This window comes from Bos javanicus, chromosome 18 (genome assembly GCF_032452875.1).
Source record: "Bos javanicus breed banteng chromosome 18, ARS-OSU_banteng_1.0, whole genome shotgun sequence".
In the NCBI taxonomy this organism is placed as follows: domain Eukaryota; kingdom Metazoa; phylum Chordata; class Mammalia; order Artiodactyla; family Bovidae; genus Bos; species Bos javanicus.
In genome coordinates this window covers 8,202,412-8,221,912 of record NC_083885.1, presented here as the reverse complement: position 1 = coordinate 8,221,912, position 19,501 = coordinate 8,202,412, and the positions used below count along the sequence as shown (strand labels likewise).

At 44.1% G+C, this 19,501-nt stretch overlaps 1 protein-coding gene across 3 annotated transcripts in view; it reads right to left on the bottom strand.

Annotated features, from left to right (window-relative positions):
- Positions 1–4,181: 4,181 nt before the first annotated feature.
- The window catches only part of GAN (gigaxonin), a 54,508-nt gene continuing 39,188 nt past the window's right edge, over positions 4,182–19,501 (bottom strand). For 2 of the 3 annotated variants that reach the window (XM_061386842.1, XM_061386843.1), the window contains 2 exons: positions 12,938–13,047; positions 4,182–12,825 (listed from right to left, as the gene is read on the bottom strand). In XM_061386842.1, coding sequence (XP_061242826.1) covers positions 12,644–12,825; positions 12,938–13,047 — 292 coding nt within the window. In that variant the 3' untranslated portion in view covers positions 4,182–12,643. The remainder of the gene's footprint in view (positions 12,826–12,937; positions 13,048–19,501) is intronic. The other variant, XR_009730703.1, reaches the window with a different exon arrangement.

Below are 19,501 nucleotides of genomic sequence, written 5' to 3'. Positions count from 1 at the left end.
TGTAAGAAAGGTTACTAATTCAAATTTACTTCAAGTTCACTAAAATTTCATACCAGCAACGGAATAGAAAATTACTCCACGGAACAAACGAGTACACTTGGACCACAGAATGTTTGAGACGTGACATTTCAATGAAATCACATTAGCACAATTTCTCTGCTAGCCTACTGAATTCGGGGAGGATAATTCTACAAGTTGCAACTTCCCAGTACTTGAAATACTTTGAACTTTCTCTAGAATGTCTTTTGTCTAACTTATATATGATTCATTGCAAATCTCTAGTGTTTTTTCAGCAGTAGGTCTGTCTCTAAAGATCAGGATACCTTCTCACACACAATGTAACCTCATCTGAAAACACGTCTAAGTAGACTGGTCAACTTGGAAGCTTACCAGGTAATAAAAGCGGCAGGATTTAAATGAGAAACTCTACTATATGTACCATGTCAGAAAATGTAGCTACGTTAAACAAAGATCTGCATTTAAAACAGGATGAATTTTGGTATGGTATTTTGGGAATTTGGTATTCGTGGACTTTGCTTTGTGGCGTTGAAAGCATCAGAATGACAAGTCAAGAGTGTGCTAAAAACGGGTCCTGGACAAGGGTGGCTGTCACATATGGTGGCTGGTGTTGCACAGGCAACCAGCCAACAGAGACGTGTTTTGCTTTTATTTTAATCAGAGGATGATTACTTTACAATATTGTGATGGGTGTTTGCCATACAGCAACGTGAACTGGTCACAGGTGTGTCTGCGGGTCGTCCTGCCGGGCCAGGGCCCACTGCGAGGGTCAGCCCTGAGTCTGGGAGAGCCACCCTGAACCTGTGGCCCTGTTTCAAGGAATTCTCTTGGCAGTCTTCTCTCACAGTGGGAGCCGGGGGTCAGTGAGAGAAGACATGAACCTACAAGTTCAGGACGAGTGATGGACGGACCCCATCTACAGACAGGGACGAGCATCTCCTATCACCGGGAACAGAGTGAGAAAGCAGTCTGCCAGGGCCTGCTGGCGGTGCTTCTGCAATGGCTTCTGATGAGGGTGCGGGGGGTGCCTGGAGGAGGGAGGTGCTTTGGTTACCACTGATCACTCCCAGCTCTGTTGGTGCAACTGCAGGATGGGCTGTGATGGGAGTTCACAAGTTCTGCTGAGAACAGGATTCCTTTTTTCATGGTCGTACCAATTCACAAGGGGTATTATTAAAAACAAAACAAGTGTTTCTATGTCACTGGCGACTTGAAGGGGCACAGGAATGAGGAAGCAGACAAAAGCAGTGTTACAGATGAGTCAAAATGAAAAGAATTCCATCAGCAGAAAAAGCCTCTGATACTGCTTTTTTTTTTAAACTGAGTGCTGCTAGGACAGCCTGTGCTTTTTTCAACTGAAGGCCACTTGAGACATTTCCCACCATAAAATCATCTACCCCATGGAACGTGGCTGATCTCTGTTTTCATGTAGCACTTGACTTCTGAAGTCCCCTACAAAAAAACAATGCTAAACCCACCGACACTGAAGGTTTGTTTTTAAGCTGATGACACCCTTTTGCCCCACGTTACTACATAATTTTTTTTTACAAAGCATAGTCAAATTCAATGAGCATATGCCTAGGTTAAGAATACATTTATGTTCTGCGGTTTCTTCTGAAGCAAAAATTCCTTTTAAAAAAAAAAAACCAACAATATGAAGAGATGGGTCTCTTTCTTATTGTAAACGAGTAATTCTAATTTCCAATCCTATTCACCATTTGGAGTGCAGTGTGTTTCTAAGCAGAGCTAAATAAGAGAAAAGGAAGAGGTGGACCCTGCACGGTGCCAGGTGGCTGGGTGCTGAGGTAGAACTTGTGGCACGGGGACCCCTTCCCCGGGCTCCAGGAGGAGCCGAGAACCTGCAGGGCAGGCGTTGAAGGCGGGGACAACCCGGGCCCCAGGGAGGCTGTTCTCGTCTAGTTGCTTAAGGAGCCGCTGAGACACACTTGGCCACGCCTGGGGCAGCATGGTGGGGGGACGTGAGGCTCTGCTCCCTGCACCCCACCCTCCCGGCTGCCACGTGGGAGGAGCAGAATGGTGCAGACCCTGGGAGCTGCCCAGCCTGGGTGACCACTCTGGCTGCAGAAAGTGCTGGTCACAAAGGCCAGGTCAGGAGCTCCCAGAAGAATGCCTTTTCAACACATATTGTTAGACTAATGGTCTGGGGAACCAGAAGAGTCCACCCCCGCCCCCCGCCCCCACCACCCCGCTTCAGTACCACCATGTGCCCCGCCCCCACCCCCCACCCTTTTCTTGGATACTTAAATCAAGCAGCTAAAAAAATCAGGCTGGGAAAGGCTATGGGATGAGAATAGAGGGCAGGGTGGAGATGCGATTGCAAAAGTACATGACTAAGGGTATACTTGAGAACATGACCAAAATAACCTCCTTCTACCTTGATTAAAGTTCTTCGACTGCCCAGGAAGAAGTTGTGGGAAGGGCCTGCGTCCTCGGAGATCCTGCCCGCAGCCCATGTGGGCACAATGGTGCACAGGAGATAAATCAACACTGGGTCAAACCAAGGATTATTAGTGAGTGAAGATGACCAAGGGCATGGGCAGAAGACACAGATCTGGAGAACAACATGGACAGCACCCTCCCAATGACCTGGGCTTGGGTGCCTGGCCCAGCCTCTGCTCTGTTCCTGCGCTTTGGGGCAGGTGGCATCGGGAAGGACACAGAGGGAGTGGAGCCCCCGCTGCATGGCTTTCATGGAAGAGGGACAGACAGAGCCTGGGAGGAGGCAGGTCCTCTGGAGGCGCTTCCCAAGGGATGACAAAGTGACCCACTAGTGAGTGGACCCATTCCTGGAGTCAGAAGGTGCTGGAAGAGGTCGGCCAACCCAACTCTTCCCACTGCACGGTCCCCTCGATGGCATCCCAGGCCATAGGTCACCTAAGCCCTGCTTAAGAGAATACGATTTTGACTTATTAGCTTTCTTAACTCTGCAGAGATACTGAGAGATTGACAACGAAAAATACAGAAAGAGCAAGAATCGCTGTCTAGTTGACAATTACGGTTTTAGGGAAGTCTCTAGAGATTTGTCTGTTTATGAAGGTTCTGCTCATGCTGACTGTGCCTCGGGCCAGCGGCCACAGTCAGGAGGTGGTGAGCAGGTGGCGGGCAGGGAGGATGGGAGCAGCACACGAGAGGAACAGAGGCCTTCTCCCCCAAAGCAACGTGAAAGCTGAAGCACAAACATTCCCCCTCCTTTTTTTTTTTTTTTTTAAACTAAACTGTTCACAGAACCTCCAAGCTCTGGAGCCTGCGACAGTATCTGCACACCATCCAAGACCCCCCTGGCTGACTCCATCATACTCACGAGACACAGCTGCAGAGGGCAGCTTTGGGGTGATCCTCAGAGCCGAGCGCTCAAAACCACAGGAGGCACCCCGTTTATCATGAGGCAACTCTAGAAAGTTCTACGAGTGACAGAAACATTCTACCTCTATAGTTTCTGCTTCCTGGCCTGAGCCAGGAGGCAGTGGTCTGGGACACGCACACCTGCTTCTTCTAAAGCCCAGCAAGGCCAGAGCCTGGGGCCTCCAGAGCTTCTTGTCAGAGCTTCCAGAGCGCCCGCCAGCCTGGCTGTCATCCTCCTGGATGCTGGTTCCCAGGGCCCATCAGTGCAGCGGATGGACAAAACAGACTTCCTCGTCCGACTACCAGCCCCTACACACAGACAAGGGCCCTACTTTAAACAGCTGGCGTACGTTCAAATTATCAATGATTCCCACCCCATCCCACAGTTTGTTTCTTTCCCTTTCAACTGGGAACTGTCTTCTGTGAATCTGGACATAAGACTATATTTAGCCATGTTATTAGACTGTAAAATAAGCACCTAACACGCAATGCTTCTGTCATCTGTATTTTTATACGTTATTAAAGAAAACATTAAGAATACACACTGCTCGATTATTCCCATCCGTGTGGACACAAGGGCCCATTCTCATCAATAGCACCTATTTCTCAGCTCCTTTAAACCTATTTCTACTTCCTTTTCTCAATCACAAAAATATCAAGAATGACTTTATAAAATGTCTTATTGAAATCAAAACAAGCTGGATAAGTCACGTACCACTAAATCCAGAAGTCCATAATCTGAACTGGAAAGGAAGTGACTTTATAAAAGGATTAAGTAGCTCACTTTTGATATTACTTTGTTTTGGTTTTTTTTTTTTTTTTTGATATTACTTTGTTAAATAACCCTTTTTTAGTTGAAGGTAAAGAAGTTCTACACACCACCACAAAGTTTGTCTTTAGGTTCCACACAACATCCAAGTTCAGAGAAGTAGTTTAGGTCTAGTGATCTCAAACTGAAACATAGAAAATATCATTTATTTGACTAGCATTGACTACTACCTTTTATATTTTAGGGAAAAAAAGAAAAATTCAAGTTCCAGAAACTTTTAAATATTATTAGAATACTTCATGGAGAAGGCAATGGCACCCCACTCCAGTACTCTTGCCTGGAAAATCCCATGGACGGAGGAGCCTGGTAGGCTGCAGTTCATGGGTCTCTAAGGGTCGGACACGACTGAGCGACTTCACTTTCACTTTTCACTTTCATGCATTGGAGAAGGAAATGGCAACCCACTCCAGTGTTCTTGCCTGGAGAATCCCAGGGGCTGGGGAGCCTGGTGGGCTGCCGTCTATGGGGTCGCAGAGTCGGACACGACTGAAGCGACTTAGCAGCAGCAGCAGAGTACTTCATCAGGCAAACCCTGAAACAAAGGATATTTGTAACCACTCTAAATATCCTAAACACATATCTTGGGGTGTTTCCACTGTCTAGAATTACCCTGAATTCCAGGTTTCAGAGAAGCGGGAGAGTGGTATCACGGATCCAAAAAATATGCATCTTGTTAAAGGGAACGTGTATTTGCTTGTGCATCATGTGGCGGCAGATGCGAGCATGAAGAAAGCTCTGAGGCCAGGATACTGAGCAAGGGGCGAAGACTGTGGCTGAGACGGGCGGCAACTGCAGCCGAGGTCCCAATCACCCCCAATTTGTGCTCGAGGCGCCTAGCTCTCACCTTCCTCACTCCGCTGGCTCTCCACAGGAACCCGGGCAGGTGAACACCCATCCTTTGCTTCTGGGGTGGTGGGCTTCGAGGGGCACGCGGCAGTGGGAGCCATCTTTACACCCAGCATGCACCGGGCCCCCAACGCCCACGCATGCTCACAACCACTGGGTTCGCCTGGCCAGTACAGAGAATGTTTACAATTTCCTCAAAATCATTACGACCAAGGAAGCCTGGGGCTTTCCGGGGGTGAACCCCGGCTCTCTTGGAAACCAAAAAGTGGGCACGGCCCACGGCTAGATCCACCTGAGAACTTTGCCAGAATCCTGATGAGGGGAGCGAGCCCTTTAGTATGAAAAGCACAAGCCTAACCATTAAATCTTATTAATGCACAGGGACAGTGAAGGTTTTAGATTTTACCTGGTATGTAAGTTATTCCTAGTATGCCAGGTTTTTAGGAATGGGCATAACTCTTTTTGGCCATCAGGGGTCCTAAGTAACTCCTAATAAGAAATCACCCCCGGAAGGGAAGGTCTGTTTACAAAAACTGAAGGACCTGAGAGCTGCTGGGGAGGACAGCGCCCAGGTGTACCCTGTCCAGGAGGAAGTTGGGGACATTCCACTGACACACCAGACAAATCTGATCACTTGTGATTTTAAGTATAATGCAGTTCTGTGTTGTTTGCTCAACTCAACTCCACACTTTGAGAGTTTCACTGTAAAACCCCAGGTTATCAGAACAGAGGAACTTCATGAGCCCTATACTTTCAGCAAAGGTAAGATTCTTGGGAAACAAACTCATGAAAATACACCTATTAGATCCTTAAACTGCTCCCACTAGCACCTTATCGAATATGAAGAACAGTTAACCCCAAGCATCTGAATCCCAAACATTGGGTCAAATTACAGACATGTTTTCCTATCTGCTGTGAATGACCATGGCAATGAAGCCTACTATTTTACATAGCAGTGGTGTTTAAACATACTACTTTTCTACGCTACGAAAATACAGCCTTGTAAAGATTCTTTAAAGTTCAAGTCGAGTTTCAAGTAATCACTATGCAGCAGCTCTAGGAGAATTATTGTTCCTCCTGATTAAAAGTAAAATGGAAACTACGCCTTAGAGAATTGTATTCCTCAAGGCCGCTTACTGCTTGCTTCCAGGCTTTTGTTAAAGGACAGAATGTGTTGAATTCTTCTCAATTGGCAGGGGATCAAGCACAGCACTACATAATGAGGCAGCTGAGAACAGTTTTTCCTATAAACACGAAGAACAAGGGAATAAGTGCATGTGTGATTCTCATCCAATTAAACAGGAAACGTGATGAAGCAAACTATTTGTACAGTCATCTTTGAACCAAGTTCCTCTGTGTAACCTGAAAAAGTGTACTTCAAGGTTCTAAGGTACACCTTGTAACTGATGAGTGAGAGGAATACAAATAAAGTCCTTAAAAACTTCTACTGAGATGCTAAAAATGAAGTTATAATAAATATAATTCACCAACCAGAAAGATGAACCTATAGCCACTTGGGGTCTGAATTATTTGAAGTGGCCATTTACTTGGGTCACAGAAGTAGCTAAGTCTTCCCCACTTTATCTTATGCAGTGTGTACCCAGACTCTGAGGGCTTTCATCCCTTGCATCCTCTCTAATTCAAATCACAGTGATTTAAGAATTTGCAACAATTCTGTTGGGCCTTGGGGACACCAATATCAAAATCAGCCCAAATTTCAGTTGAGTAGCAATTTAGATTATTTTTTATCTCAATAGGAAAAAGAAAAGGCAATGGATATGTCTCACTAGCTAATTAAGCAATGTTATTAGAAATTAAAAGATACTTTTTCCTTGGAAGGAAAGCTATGGCAAACCTAGACAGTGTATTAAAAAGTGAAGACATAACTTTGCTGACAAAGGTCCATACAGTCAAGGCTATGGTTTTTCCAGCAGTCATGTATGGATGTGAGAGTTGGACTATAAAGAAAACTGAGCACTGAAGAATTGATGCTTTTGAACTGTGGTGTTGGAGAAGACTCTTGAGAGTCCCTTGGACTGGAAGGATGATCAAACCAGTCAATCCTAAAGGAAATCAACCCTGAATATTCATTGGAAGGACTGATGCTGAAGTTCCAATACTTTGGCCACCTGATGCAAAGAGCCGACTCATTGGAAAAGACCCTGATGCTGGGTAAGAAGACTGAGGGCAGGAGGAGAAGGGGGCAAGAGAATGAGATAGATGGTTAAACAGCATCACCAACTCAATGGACATGAATTTGAGCAAACTCTGAGAGACAGTAAAAGACAGGAAAGCCTGACGTGTTGCAGTCCATGGGGTTGCAAAGAGTCGGACAAGACTTAGTGACTCAACAACAAATTAGATATTTAATTTCATAAGAAAGGGAAGGAGTTTAAAAGTCCTTCCACTTAGAGAACTTCAAATGTAGAACTGAGCAAGAACTAATTTTCCTAAAGGGTATGAATCAGACCAGAGGAGATATGGTTACATGTGAGGTTCTCACATGTCACATATTACAATGTGACAAAGTTGAGACATGTTTAAAATTAAAACAATAGAATTACCTCTGAAAAAAGACAAAAAATTTAGAAGTTTTACTAGGTGGTGTGCCCTGCCCCCCACCAAAAAAAAGAATAGATGAAGCCACCAGCTCAATCTCACTGGCAACAGCAGGGCAGCTCACCTGAGCTCACATTCTCCTCAGACGTCAGCAAGTGCGCCACACTCCTCACCCGCGTAGCGTAAACTTCTATCATTTCTGAACCAGCCCCAAAGAATACTTCACGGATTGCTAGAAAACTAGAAAAATGCTTTCCTCAACATTCTAAGACACAGTATCTTTTCCCTTAAATGTGGTAAGAAAGCGAAGGGTAAGTGAAGCTTCAGCTTTTCAAAGTAAAAACAGCTTCTCTCTCAAACGCAAATCCTTATTACCTCGGCTCCTACGACTTCAGTAAATTCTTAAATTTCCCACAGCTAACTGACAAAGAAAACCAAAGATCTTTTAGTTTATATTTGTGTAACTTGTAAAGGATATATTTGGGAGTTTAAGTTACACTCTAAGTGATTCTTATATGATTAAAATACTTGCCTGCCTATAATATTAAGTGATATTCTAATGGGCTGAACAGTGAAATGATAGTCCAAAGACTGGATCCCAAATTTGGTTTCCATTCACATCTGAAGTGGGGAATGAAGGTGTATCTACGGGATGCTTTCTGTCCACCAGAGAGCAGTGCACCTATCACAGGCAAGTCAGGGTCAAAGAGTATGTTCTGGGAAGATTCTGAGCCCCAAATAAAAAACAGTGAAAAAAAAAATTAAATGTGATAGACATTATTAAATTCTGAGGATAGGGTCTCAAAAATCCCATGGCACAAACAGACCACAGAGCTGTGCATAATACAGGTCAGGCACTTTGCTTTTTTTATTCTCTAGGTTTCCGGCTCTATGTTAGGAGGCCGGCCCATCTGTATACAAAGCTTCTCATTTAAAAATCTCACTTAAAAGCAAGTCACTTTCAATCCTGTGAAGAATGTCACTTGGATCGCAAGGACACTATATTCATTGGTCATAATAAATGACTACCTACTGTGTGCCAAGCACTGGGATTAGCAGAACACTAAGGCAGGGTCCCTCCCACGAGGAGTTTACAGTCTAGAGGGAGGTCCGTATTTCACCTGCCTCCCTGTGATGCTCCTCAGAAGCCCAAGCAGAATTCTGAATAGGAGCTCAATCAACACTGGTGATTAAACCCAGGGCGGGCTTTTCTGTGCCAAGCGGGATCACTTCTCTCAGAGCACAAAGGGCAGCCCCTGAATCCAAGCAGCCTCACCCTTCCCTTCCCTTCCACTGGGTGCTCTGTAAGGGGGTTCCAGCACCTTCAAAGTTGATGCAGTGGAAGTGCCACCTCATTCTTTCCCTGGACAGTTCCATGTCTTCATCTGACCACAGGCAGCCTCCTCTTGAATCAGGAGAGCCAACATTCTAGAAGGTAATACTGTAGTGTTTTTAGAGCTCCTTGGAAAATTTTTGGGGATCCCTGGTCTGGCACACTGTAGGAAGAACGCACCAGGCAGAAAGCCAATGGACCAAGGCAGCTAACACATTTCTCTAGAACCCTAACCTGCTACCCTGAGTAACTGCAGTGCTGCAGCAAAGGAGCCCTGTCTTTACCCCGTCAATATAAAGGATGTATCTCTGGTGCATCGCCCAGGGAACTCCCCGCTCATAAAGGACAAAATGGCACTTCCAAAGTGTCACTGAAGAAAGTGCCATCACTAAAGTGGTAGTGCAAGGTGAGACAATACTTCAAGACAAACAGTATACTGTCCAACATCCCCCAAATATTCCTTTTTGGTTGCTGCACAGTTTGAAAAAAGCCTACTCTTAACTATCAACTCCTGACGGCGATCAAAGAACAGATTAGTGAAAGGAACGATGAATTTAGAAATTTCTTAGGCCAAATTTTTACAGTATACCAACTATGAGTTGGTAAGCACTGTTTTTACTATGCTAAAAAAAAGAAATGCACATAAAACTTACTACAAACTACAAATACATCAATATATTCACTCAACATGAGTTTAACACAGTAGTATAAGCTGAAGGGCCAGAGGCTCAAGAATTTCTCTGAAGCACCAGGAGACAATAATATATGTAGTTTGGAATGACAATTCCAAAAGTAAACATATATAAACAGACATACCACATCACATCACACACACACACTCTCTCTCCCCCTCACACACACACATACACACTTTTATCTCTCACAGGATATAAGCACTATCAAAAAAAATTTTTAAACTTCATTTTAAATTAAACACTTAAATCTTTGAAAAAAAAAACCAACAACTATGTTTGGATGTATTAAACAAAGAAACAAACAAACCTACTTTAGACTGTAGCCTAGAAGAAATCCTTTCAATATTCACTTACTCTAACCTGAGACAACTTGGATAATGAAAATAAATTGCACTTCCCCCCAAGATATTGTATTTAAAATTTTAAGATCTTTAGCCGCTAATTTCAACATACACCTGGTAAAAGTGCCTTCTGTTAAAAGAAATATCAAAAATTTACCAAGAAAGGATGTTTCAAGGCATAAGTGGATGGTTAAAACACAAACCTGCATGAAATGAGTTCAAATTTACTTCACAATACTGATGTAACCGTGATTTACAAGAAAGTCATGATTCATTTTGGAACATAATAAAATTAAATACATCTCGAAACTTCAATGTGATATTTTTATATTTATATATAATAAAATAAGTTTGGCACTTAGCAGCTTTTGTTGGTTATTGCATCCCATATTATGTGGCAAATTTACTTTTAGAAAACATTACCTAACTTTTGCAGCTACAGTGTCAACGAACTAAATAATAATAAAACTTTTATAAAATGAATTGACCAAGTCATGCAGGCACTGATATATTGCAACAGGGACTCATTCACTCCTGAACAATGAACTGTCTCCTTGGAGAGGCCTGGCGTAGCCTGGAAAGAACTTTAAACTTCAGAAATTAAAGAAAAGAGAATTGCTGACTGTCACAGCTTTAACAGGACATGGGTTACCACTTAGTGTACCTCAGTGGTGGCTTCTGAAGGCTAAGGTTCTGTTCTGTACGGGGCATTTTACCAAAGAAAACCCACTCTTTCGGCAGTTTATTTCCCATAAAATTAACATCTAGTTGTACAAAGAAAGTTTTCTTTCTTTGTAGTGGCCATGTAGTTTGCCTTGATTAAAAGACATCCAAGACATCCTGGGGAAAGCGTGCAGACAACAGCTGACTGGTACACGGCACGAAGCACAGAGGCTGGCTTTGACTTAGGGGTCAGATCTGCTACGTGAGTGGCCTCGTGCCTCTGATAGAGGAGATGGAAACCCCGTGCCTCTGTGACCCGCGTCTTCTGCCAGGATGGAGAGCGAACGTGCACACAGCGTTCTTCAGAATCCCCACAGCGACCTTTTCTAGCACTGGATTGACTTCTAACAAGTAGAAGAAAAAAACTGCCCACAGGTGCCCCTTCTACTGCCCCTGGGTGGAGGAACGCAAGTGATGTTTCATACGCATGTGAAAAGCATACGAACATTCTAGGCAGAAGTTTCCAGAAGAAATTCCTATTCTCAAATTTATAACCAAAGGATACGTTCGTTAATCTCTAAGACTAAATGCTGCTTCTTAGAGCCACATACTAAGAGAGAGGGGGAAAAAAAGCTGTAGAAAACAATTAAAATAAAGACCTCTATATTGATTAGAAACCTGATATTGCATAAATTTCAAATGATGAAGTCACTTTGAAGTCCCTGGTTTCACATGAAAGTGGCATAATTCAAATGGAAAACAAAGTATCTTACAAGGTTAAGTGCCACGAATGACTAGACTTTTTCCCCCCACGGGAAGTGGAGTCAATGTGGGTTGACATGGAGAGAGAGAGGAGGAGGAAAGGATTAATTTGCTCTACTATGAACAGAATGAAATTAAGTTGAGGTAGTTTATTCTACCAGCCAAACTTTACTTGTTATGTAATTTGTCAGAAACTCGTACTAGTGAACGGCATTGAGAAAATTCTGCTACAAAGGCTTGATTCTTACCATGGATTCGCATTCTAAGACATTTTCAAACCCTAGACAGTAGTAAACAAGACTGTGTGCTTTCAGGCAGGTTTTTTTTTTTTTTTTTTTGTAAGTTTTTGATCCCTATATGTTTTCTCTGGACCTTTTTTTTTTTTTTTCTTTTTTGGTCATAGCAGACCATTATTATTTGTCCGACTCAGGTCCTTCTTTTATAAAATCTCCTACTTACTAATGTCCTCAGATTTATAAAATGGTTCTGCTTAGTTGAAAAGGAAGAATGGCACTGCAGGAGATCCTTCTCAACCCCAGACATGACAGCTTGCCGCATCTTCATCTGAAATCACACAGAAGTTAGAACTTCCTTTAAAGTCACAGGAGGGCTGCCACCTGACTCCTTAATTTACTGACCCTTTAGATTACTAAGATAGAATGTCATACAAGAGAAATTTTATCTTAGTTTTTTGATTCATCATAATTTAGTTCAAAAAAGATTCTTAGGATGGAGAACTAGTAGTTAAATGGAGACTAACTGGCATTGAGTCCAAACTAACATTTTTAGGCACAAACCCTTAATGGTTGGGCAGAGTTAGGCATAATATCTCCTTCCAAGTGCAGTGGAAAAGCAATTCCGGTATGTTTGGATATGTTGATTTGCATATACGGATTTTTTTTTCCCCCCAACCAAAGCCAGGTACTTGAACACACCGGTCAGTCAGATAGGAGATCCCCTCGGGGAAAATGCACCTTAGGGCTTTAACTTCCATATTTTACACGATAGGATTCCCACTTCCCTTTTCTTCGGACACTGACTAGCCCCGGTTGGTCTAGGGACACACCTACGGGAGAAACGGATTCCCCCCGCTCGGTAGTTTTTTTTTTTCCAGCAGTTTACGTTTTCTCCGGAACAAGAGCTGAAGCCCAGGCTTCAAAGCGTTAGAAAACCACCCGCGTTACCGCACGGAGGCCGGCGCGAGGTCAGCAGCTGCGCGTCCCGCGGCCGCGCGTCACGGCGAGTGCACGCGGATGCGGAAGAGGCCCTGCTGCAGCTGCAGGCGGAACAGCTTGCAGTTGGCGATGCGCAGGGCCGCGCAGCCCGTGCGGCGCAGGTCGGAGGGCAGCAGGGGCTTGGTGTGCTGCCAGGTTCCCGTGCTCCTTTTGAACTCGCGCACGTAGTCGTAGTTGGTGCCTGCGCCCCAGGAGAACAAGCAGAGGTGACATACCGTGCCTGGGGGCCCCGGGCCCCTGACCGCCCCCACCCCGGGAAACGGCTCCCGCGAGATCACCCTTAACATGCTGACCTGTATCGAGATCTCCGATGACGTAGATACTGGCGCCTATGGGGACGGCTCCGTACACAAAAGAGGAACTGGCCGGGATGCACAGATTCTGGTCATTAAGATAGATCCACCTGAAAACAGAGGGACAGGATGAAGGAGGCTAAGAAGATGGCCCGTGACATCCGGGCCGGCTGAGATGACAAAACTCGGGGCGCCAACAGGAGGAGGCACGACCCCCACACCCCCTCTTGGGGAAACGCTCATCTCCCTCCTGTCACTGAAGATTGAAGCCTGTCTGTTCCGGAAGGTGGCGTGGACTGAATCAGAGACTGCACTGTTCAGTGTGCTCCCGTCCCTCAGCACAGTGTTCCTGAGATCACCCATGCTGTGGCTTCATTATCTCATTTCTTGTTATTTTAAGTAGGACTGCCCTACACTGGTGTAGCACTGGGGCAGCCTCTAGTGTTGCACTGGGGCAGCCTCTAGTGTCAGCCTTCCCTTGTGGTTCAGCTGGTAAAGCGTCTACCGGCAATGTGGGAGACCTGGGTTTGATCCCTGGGTTGGGAAGATCGCCTGGAGAAGGAAATGGCAACCCTCTCCAGTATTCTTGCCTGGAAAATTCCATGGACAGAGGAGCAGGACAGGCTGCAGTCCATGGAATCGCAAGTCCGACAGGACTGTGGGATTAACTAACTATCCAGTGTCTGGCTATTTTGAACATTAGAGGGCAAAGCTCTTTTGTGTGCTTATGCTATGGAGTTGCTTGTTTATACGGTTAAAGGTGTATTTCCTTTGATAAGAAAAGGCGCACTGTTTTCCAGGGTGTTATGTCCTTTTGCATGTCAATGAGCAACGTGTGAAAATTCCAGCTGCTGGGCATTTCTGCCAGCTCTTGGTACTGTTGGTCTTTTTTTTACTTTAATGATGCTGAGCATCTCTGTGTGTGCTTACTGGACACTTTGTGTATCTACTTTGGTGAAATGTCTGCTCAAAGATCTGTTCATTTTTCAAACTGGGTTTTCTGTCTTACTGAATTTTAAGATTCTTTTTTATTTTACAGTTACAAGTCCTTTTTTGGATATGTGTATCACAGATCCTTTTTCCCAGCATGTAGACTGTCTTTTCATTACCTTAATGGGGGCTTTTGAGAACAGCGGTTTTTTAATTTTGGTGAATTCCAGTTTATCATTTTTTTTTCTTTTTATAGTTCACACTTTCTATGTCCTTCTAGAAAATATTTGCCTATTCCAAAGTTGAAAAGTTTTTTAAATTAAAATTTCTGGAAATTTTATTGTTCTAGTGTTAACATTTAGGTCTTATGATAATACATTTCAAGTTATCTTTGGTATATAGTGTAAGGTATAAGAGTCAAGTCCTTTTTATCCCTATATCTAGGCATATAGATAGCTAGTTTTTCCAGCATCATTTGCTAAAAATACATTTCTCTCCCCGCTGAATTGCCTTGGCTCTTCTGTTGAAAATCAATTCAATAACCATGAAAAGGAGCCAGGGCTCCATGAAGAAGTGTCTGATTCCACAGCTGAGACAGAAAACACAAGATGAGCCTGGACCATCTTGTGCTGCCACGGAGGAAGCGCTGCAGAAAGGATGAGGTGTGTCAGAGGACACAGCCAACATGCAGCTCCTGACGGCCACAGCTGGACCAGCTGGAGCAACGCAGTAAACAACAGTCCTGGCCGGGTAACTCAGAGAGTAAGATGAATATCCCTGAGTCCATACTGATATAAATAAACGGCCGAATCCATTAAAAAAAAATAGGGAGAAGGGACAGCTGTTCTTTACAGAACTCCAGCTGACATAGGGAGAAGGAATGAGGGAAGCAGAAAAATCCCCAGGAGGCAAACACCATTGCTCTAACTTCTGTGAGGCCAGCCCATCGAGGACACTCCATTAGTGGTGAAAATTTAAGGAGAAACAGTATATTCGCATATTCTCAAATTATCTCTTCCAAGATATTCATGAATTACAAAGGGAGAAGCAGTGACTTTACAGTGGGGGAAACCCCACAGATGGCACCTTAACCATGTCATCAAGATTAGCATCACCAGTAATGGGACAAAGTGTCTCTCCCCCTGACACCAGGCAGAGAAGGGCCCAGAAGCACTGATGAGGGATCCCCACCTCAAACGCACAACCTCAGCCTCGTCACAAGGCATCATCAGACAAACCCAGGTGGAGAGACATCCTCGTAAAAAACCATCCGATAACCTTCAAAGACTCCCCAGTACAAGGGTGGTGCCCCACGCATCCCCACTTAATTCACTTAGAGTAAGTAGAAAAGTCAGCTGCAGTTTGGGTAAAAGGTATTAGTGGATGAACTGGTGAAATAAAGTCGAATAAAGTCTGTAGTTTACTTAGTACTGTACCAAAGTGAATACTACAGCATGTAAGATGTTAACAGTAGGAGAAGCTGGGTGAATGGCTTATGGGAACTCTATTTTTGCTACTTTCCTACAGGTCTAAAATTATTCCCAAATAAAAGGTTTTTGGTGTTTTTTTTTGCTTTAAAACAAAACAAACTAGACTCTGCTCTATAATAATGTTCACTTAAGTAAATTTGACCAATTCCCTTTCATAGCTAAAAGCATAGCCAGGTCAGAGCAGACCTCAGTTAGAGGAAATGTATGTAAGCCCTTTAGCACCACCAGTGTCCAGGCCTCCACTCACTACCGGAGCACATACAATTATTTCACTAAGAGCAGCGCTTTCTTTTTTCCCAATGCACATTCTCCCCAGACTGTTACAGAGTGGTACATTCCCTATTTTGAATCTCAAGAAATGTAGAAGCAGAATGTTGTCCAAGATCATGGAACAACTCAGAGGCCAAGCTGCTATAAAGCGAAGATCCAATTCCTCTAATATCTGAAAGCTAATTGGTATCAAGCAGTTTGTGGGACTGGGAATACAGCTTGGCCCCTGCCTCTGAGCTGCCTCTAATAAATAGGGAAAGGGAAAAACCAAGAGCTATCCCTGCAAAGTGAAATCGGGCCATCACTGACCTCGTGTCTTACAGGCACTGGACCCATGAATGCTTGCACCTGAGGCTCAGCAAGTCTGAGCACGCCCACTGGCTACAGAACGCTGGGAGCACCTCTCTGGAGTGCCAGAAGATACCTCAGGTCCTCAATAGTGTCCTGCTCACAAAGCCCAGACGTAATCCACACAGCAAAAGAGCCAGATAAATGAGAGCCCCTTCTCGGGGGACTAAACAATTAACAGACGCCAACTCTGATGACTCAGATGATGGGATTATCTACCAGGCCGGGATGTGGACACAGCTAGCACAACGATGCTCAGTAAGTGAAAAAGGAAAATAGGCTTATGATGGAAAGATAGGGGACTGTGGCAGAGAAATTTTAAAAATCTAATATGCTACCTGAAGAAGGTAGAAAAGGAAAAACAAAATAAACCCAGAGTAAGTAAAAGGAAGGAAATAAGACAGGAGAAACCAATGAAACAGATCACACAATGGAGAAAATGAACTCTGATGTGCAGCAGGCTCTTTGAGAAGGTAAGTACAATGCTAAACTTTGTCAACAGAGGGCGCTGGAGGGACTGCAAGGCTGGGAGAGGAAAGGGCTTCTTCCCTGGTATCGGTGGTCTGCTCTGCTGTCTCCAGCGTGCAGGGGCCCCGGAGGTGCTCACCTGCGGGGAGGTGCTCTGCTGGCCAGCAAGCAGCTTCCTGCACACCAGCTCTGGCCCCGGCGCCCAAGGGCTCTGCTGTATCCTGGGCCACATCACCCCTGCTCTACAGAGGTGAATCCCAGCCCTGCAGGGTCTGGAGCAAAGTTCCAAGTTTGTTCCTTCCTGGGACTCTTTCCCTCGGTCCTAAAGGCTGCAGCTGCACTTCTTTCTTGACTATTTCTGCTTTCATCGGAGTCTCCTCTCACAGGTTAGCAGTTAACTCCTCCAGTTAACTCCTACTAGTTAATCATTAGGTCGGTGACCACCTAACCACCTGTTAAGTTTATGGAACGCTGACAGCTATTTTCCACACTGAGCTGACTTTCCTACTTATCCTAAGTGAATTAAGTGGGGATGTGGGGGGCACCACCCCTGTACTCGCGAGTCTTTGATGGTGGCACTGAGGTCTGCATGTTCCTCAGGATACAGTGCTGCCCCTGGTTCTCTACCTTGGCAGGGGAGGAACGTTCTGGTGACTTCCACTTAACCCTTGCTCCCGTAATGGTCCCTGATCGCAGGTCAGAGAACCACATGGGGATGTGGCCAGTGGTCAGAGATGTCTATCCAAGTATATGTTCATCAAAAGATGAAGCCGACAGGTCTTGACTTCAGAGAAGAGTTAACTGATTTATCTATTAAAAAGGAGAAGGGGAGGGCACGTGGGCTGAGCAAATGCTCAGAGGCAACAAGACACGGACGGCTGTAAGAAGCGAGCGGCACTCCAGAGCACGGCAAAGGAAGAAGTGGAAAGGCGGACGTTTTTCTCAACCTCAGATCACAGAGGGCCCCGAGGAGGCGGCTAAATCCTCATGTCTTTACTTGGCAAGCAGGGGTAACTAGGAATAATCTCCATCTGAATGAAATGACCAAAGGCAGATTCATCTTTCAGAAGCACAAGTAGGTGAAATGTATCGGAGAGACTGGTTAGAAGGCTAAGGACACCGCACGCATGACAGTGAACTCGCTGGAGCTGTGGCAGAGAAATAAAGGTGGGTTTGTGCAAAAAACACTACAGAGTTTAAAAAAAAATACGATTTGGCAACTCATGAGATGTGAAGCATAAGAGAGAATCAAAGATGACTTTAAAAAACATACAGACCACTGGGAGGATGACAGTACTAGTCTAGTACAGTACTAGAACCAGGAGTGCAAAGAACAGAAATAGGCACACTCGTCTTTCTGGATATATGAAGTTGTTACTGTGACTTGGTATAAATAAAGGCAATTTTTAAAAAACTTTTTGCTTTCCTTCAAACAGTTTTGCTTTTAGTCAGAAACACAGAAAATAGTAAGATGTGGCATTTTTCCAGGAAACTTTTAACCTAAAAATAGGGAACAAAGACAGGAAAGACAAGAGATTACTTAAAAACAATAAATAGTCTTCAATCTAAGGCAGGTTGTTCATTTGGCAACAGCTTCCAAAGTATGCAAATACCACACACTTGGAAACATCTGAGCTTTAAAGAGAGAAACTACTCACAGATGTTTTCCCCCTTCTATAGGTTTTCATGGGAAAGACTAAGTTTTGAAGGCACTATTGTGTGGTATTTGAACTGGTGGTCTCTGAGGCCAGGACGCCCGAGTTCAAATGCCAGCTCTGCCACATGCTGTCTGTGTGTTTTGGGGCACATGACTCAACCTCTCTGTGTTTTGATTTCCTCATATGCAAGACAGGAATGAAAGAGTACCTGTATCTCAGAGGGCTGTTTTGAAGATTAAATGTGTTAAGTGAGGTAATATATGGCACTTAGTATCGTGTGTTTATGTTTAGCTTTATCTAGACAAGAGTCCTATATACTGACAACAGAAATCAAGCTTTCTTCATTCTATTTGTGAACAAACACTGGAGAACTTGAATATAAGCAAACTAGAGAAGTGAATTTTATTGGGAAGTACTTTAAATAGCAACGAAGAAGTAATAGTCATGTTTAACAATTATGAACAAAAGCAAGTAATACTCTTATTGTAAGTGAAGTTGCTCAATCATGTCCAACTCTTTGCGACCCCATGGACTGGAGCCTACCCAGGCCCCTCCATCCATGGAATTTTCCAGGCAAGAGTACTGGAGTGGGTTGCCATTTCCTTCTCCAGGGGATCTTCCTGACCCAGGGATCGAACCCATGTGCCCCGCATTGCAGGCAGACACTTTACCATCTGAGCCATCTGGGAAGCCCAATACTCTTATTACTTAATATTCCATAAACAGGAGACAACCTGAGAGAAATCTAAAGGTTCTAATGATGATAGCATATCAAGGGAGATTGAAAACTTCACAGCCATCTTCAAGTCCTCTACAATCAAAACAGAACAGGAAATGGTAAAACCATAAGCAACCCTGATTATTCCAGCAAGTGAGATACAGCTCTCTAGCTCACACTGTCCAAACAGTAGTTCAGTCATTATGAGAAAGGCTTATATCAATATTTTATCAGAAACCAAGTGTACTGACCCCTGCTTGTTAATGAACTTGGGCAACTGTTTTGAGATTCATTTGGGAAGGAAATTCATATACTACTTTGTAGCGTGAACAGTCAGCCCTCACAGTAACACATTATGGAAGAGAGGTGTAGAAAAGTCTTTGAAATTCTTCCCCTGTCCCAACCATAGTAGCAAGCATTCTCAAATTGCTCTCACACTTTGTCTAGTGAGTTTTCCTAAGATTGTCTGCCCCCAGTAACTGAAGGGGAAAAAAAAAATAGGCTATGCAAACATCATAAAATTAAAATACATTAATAGATAACATACATATTTCTAAAATCTTGGCACCTGTGCATTGTTTACCCTAAAATACTGTGAAATTAAACATTATATTCTGGCACCCCCTTCTGGTAACATGATCGAAATGCTATCACAAGATTAACTTGAGCACAGCAATTTCCC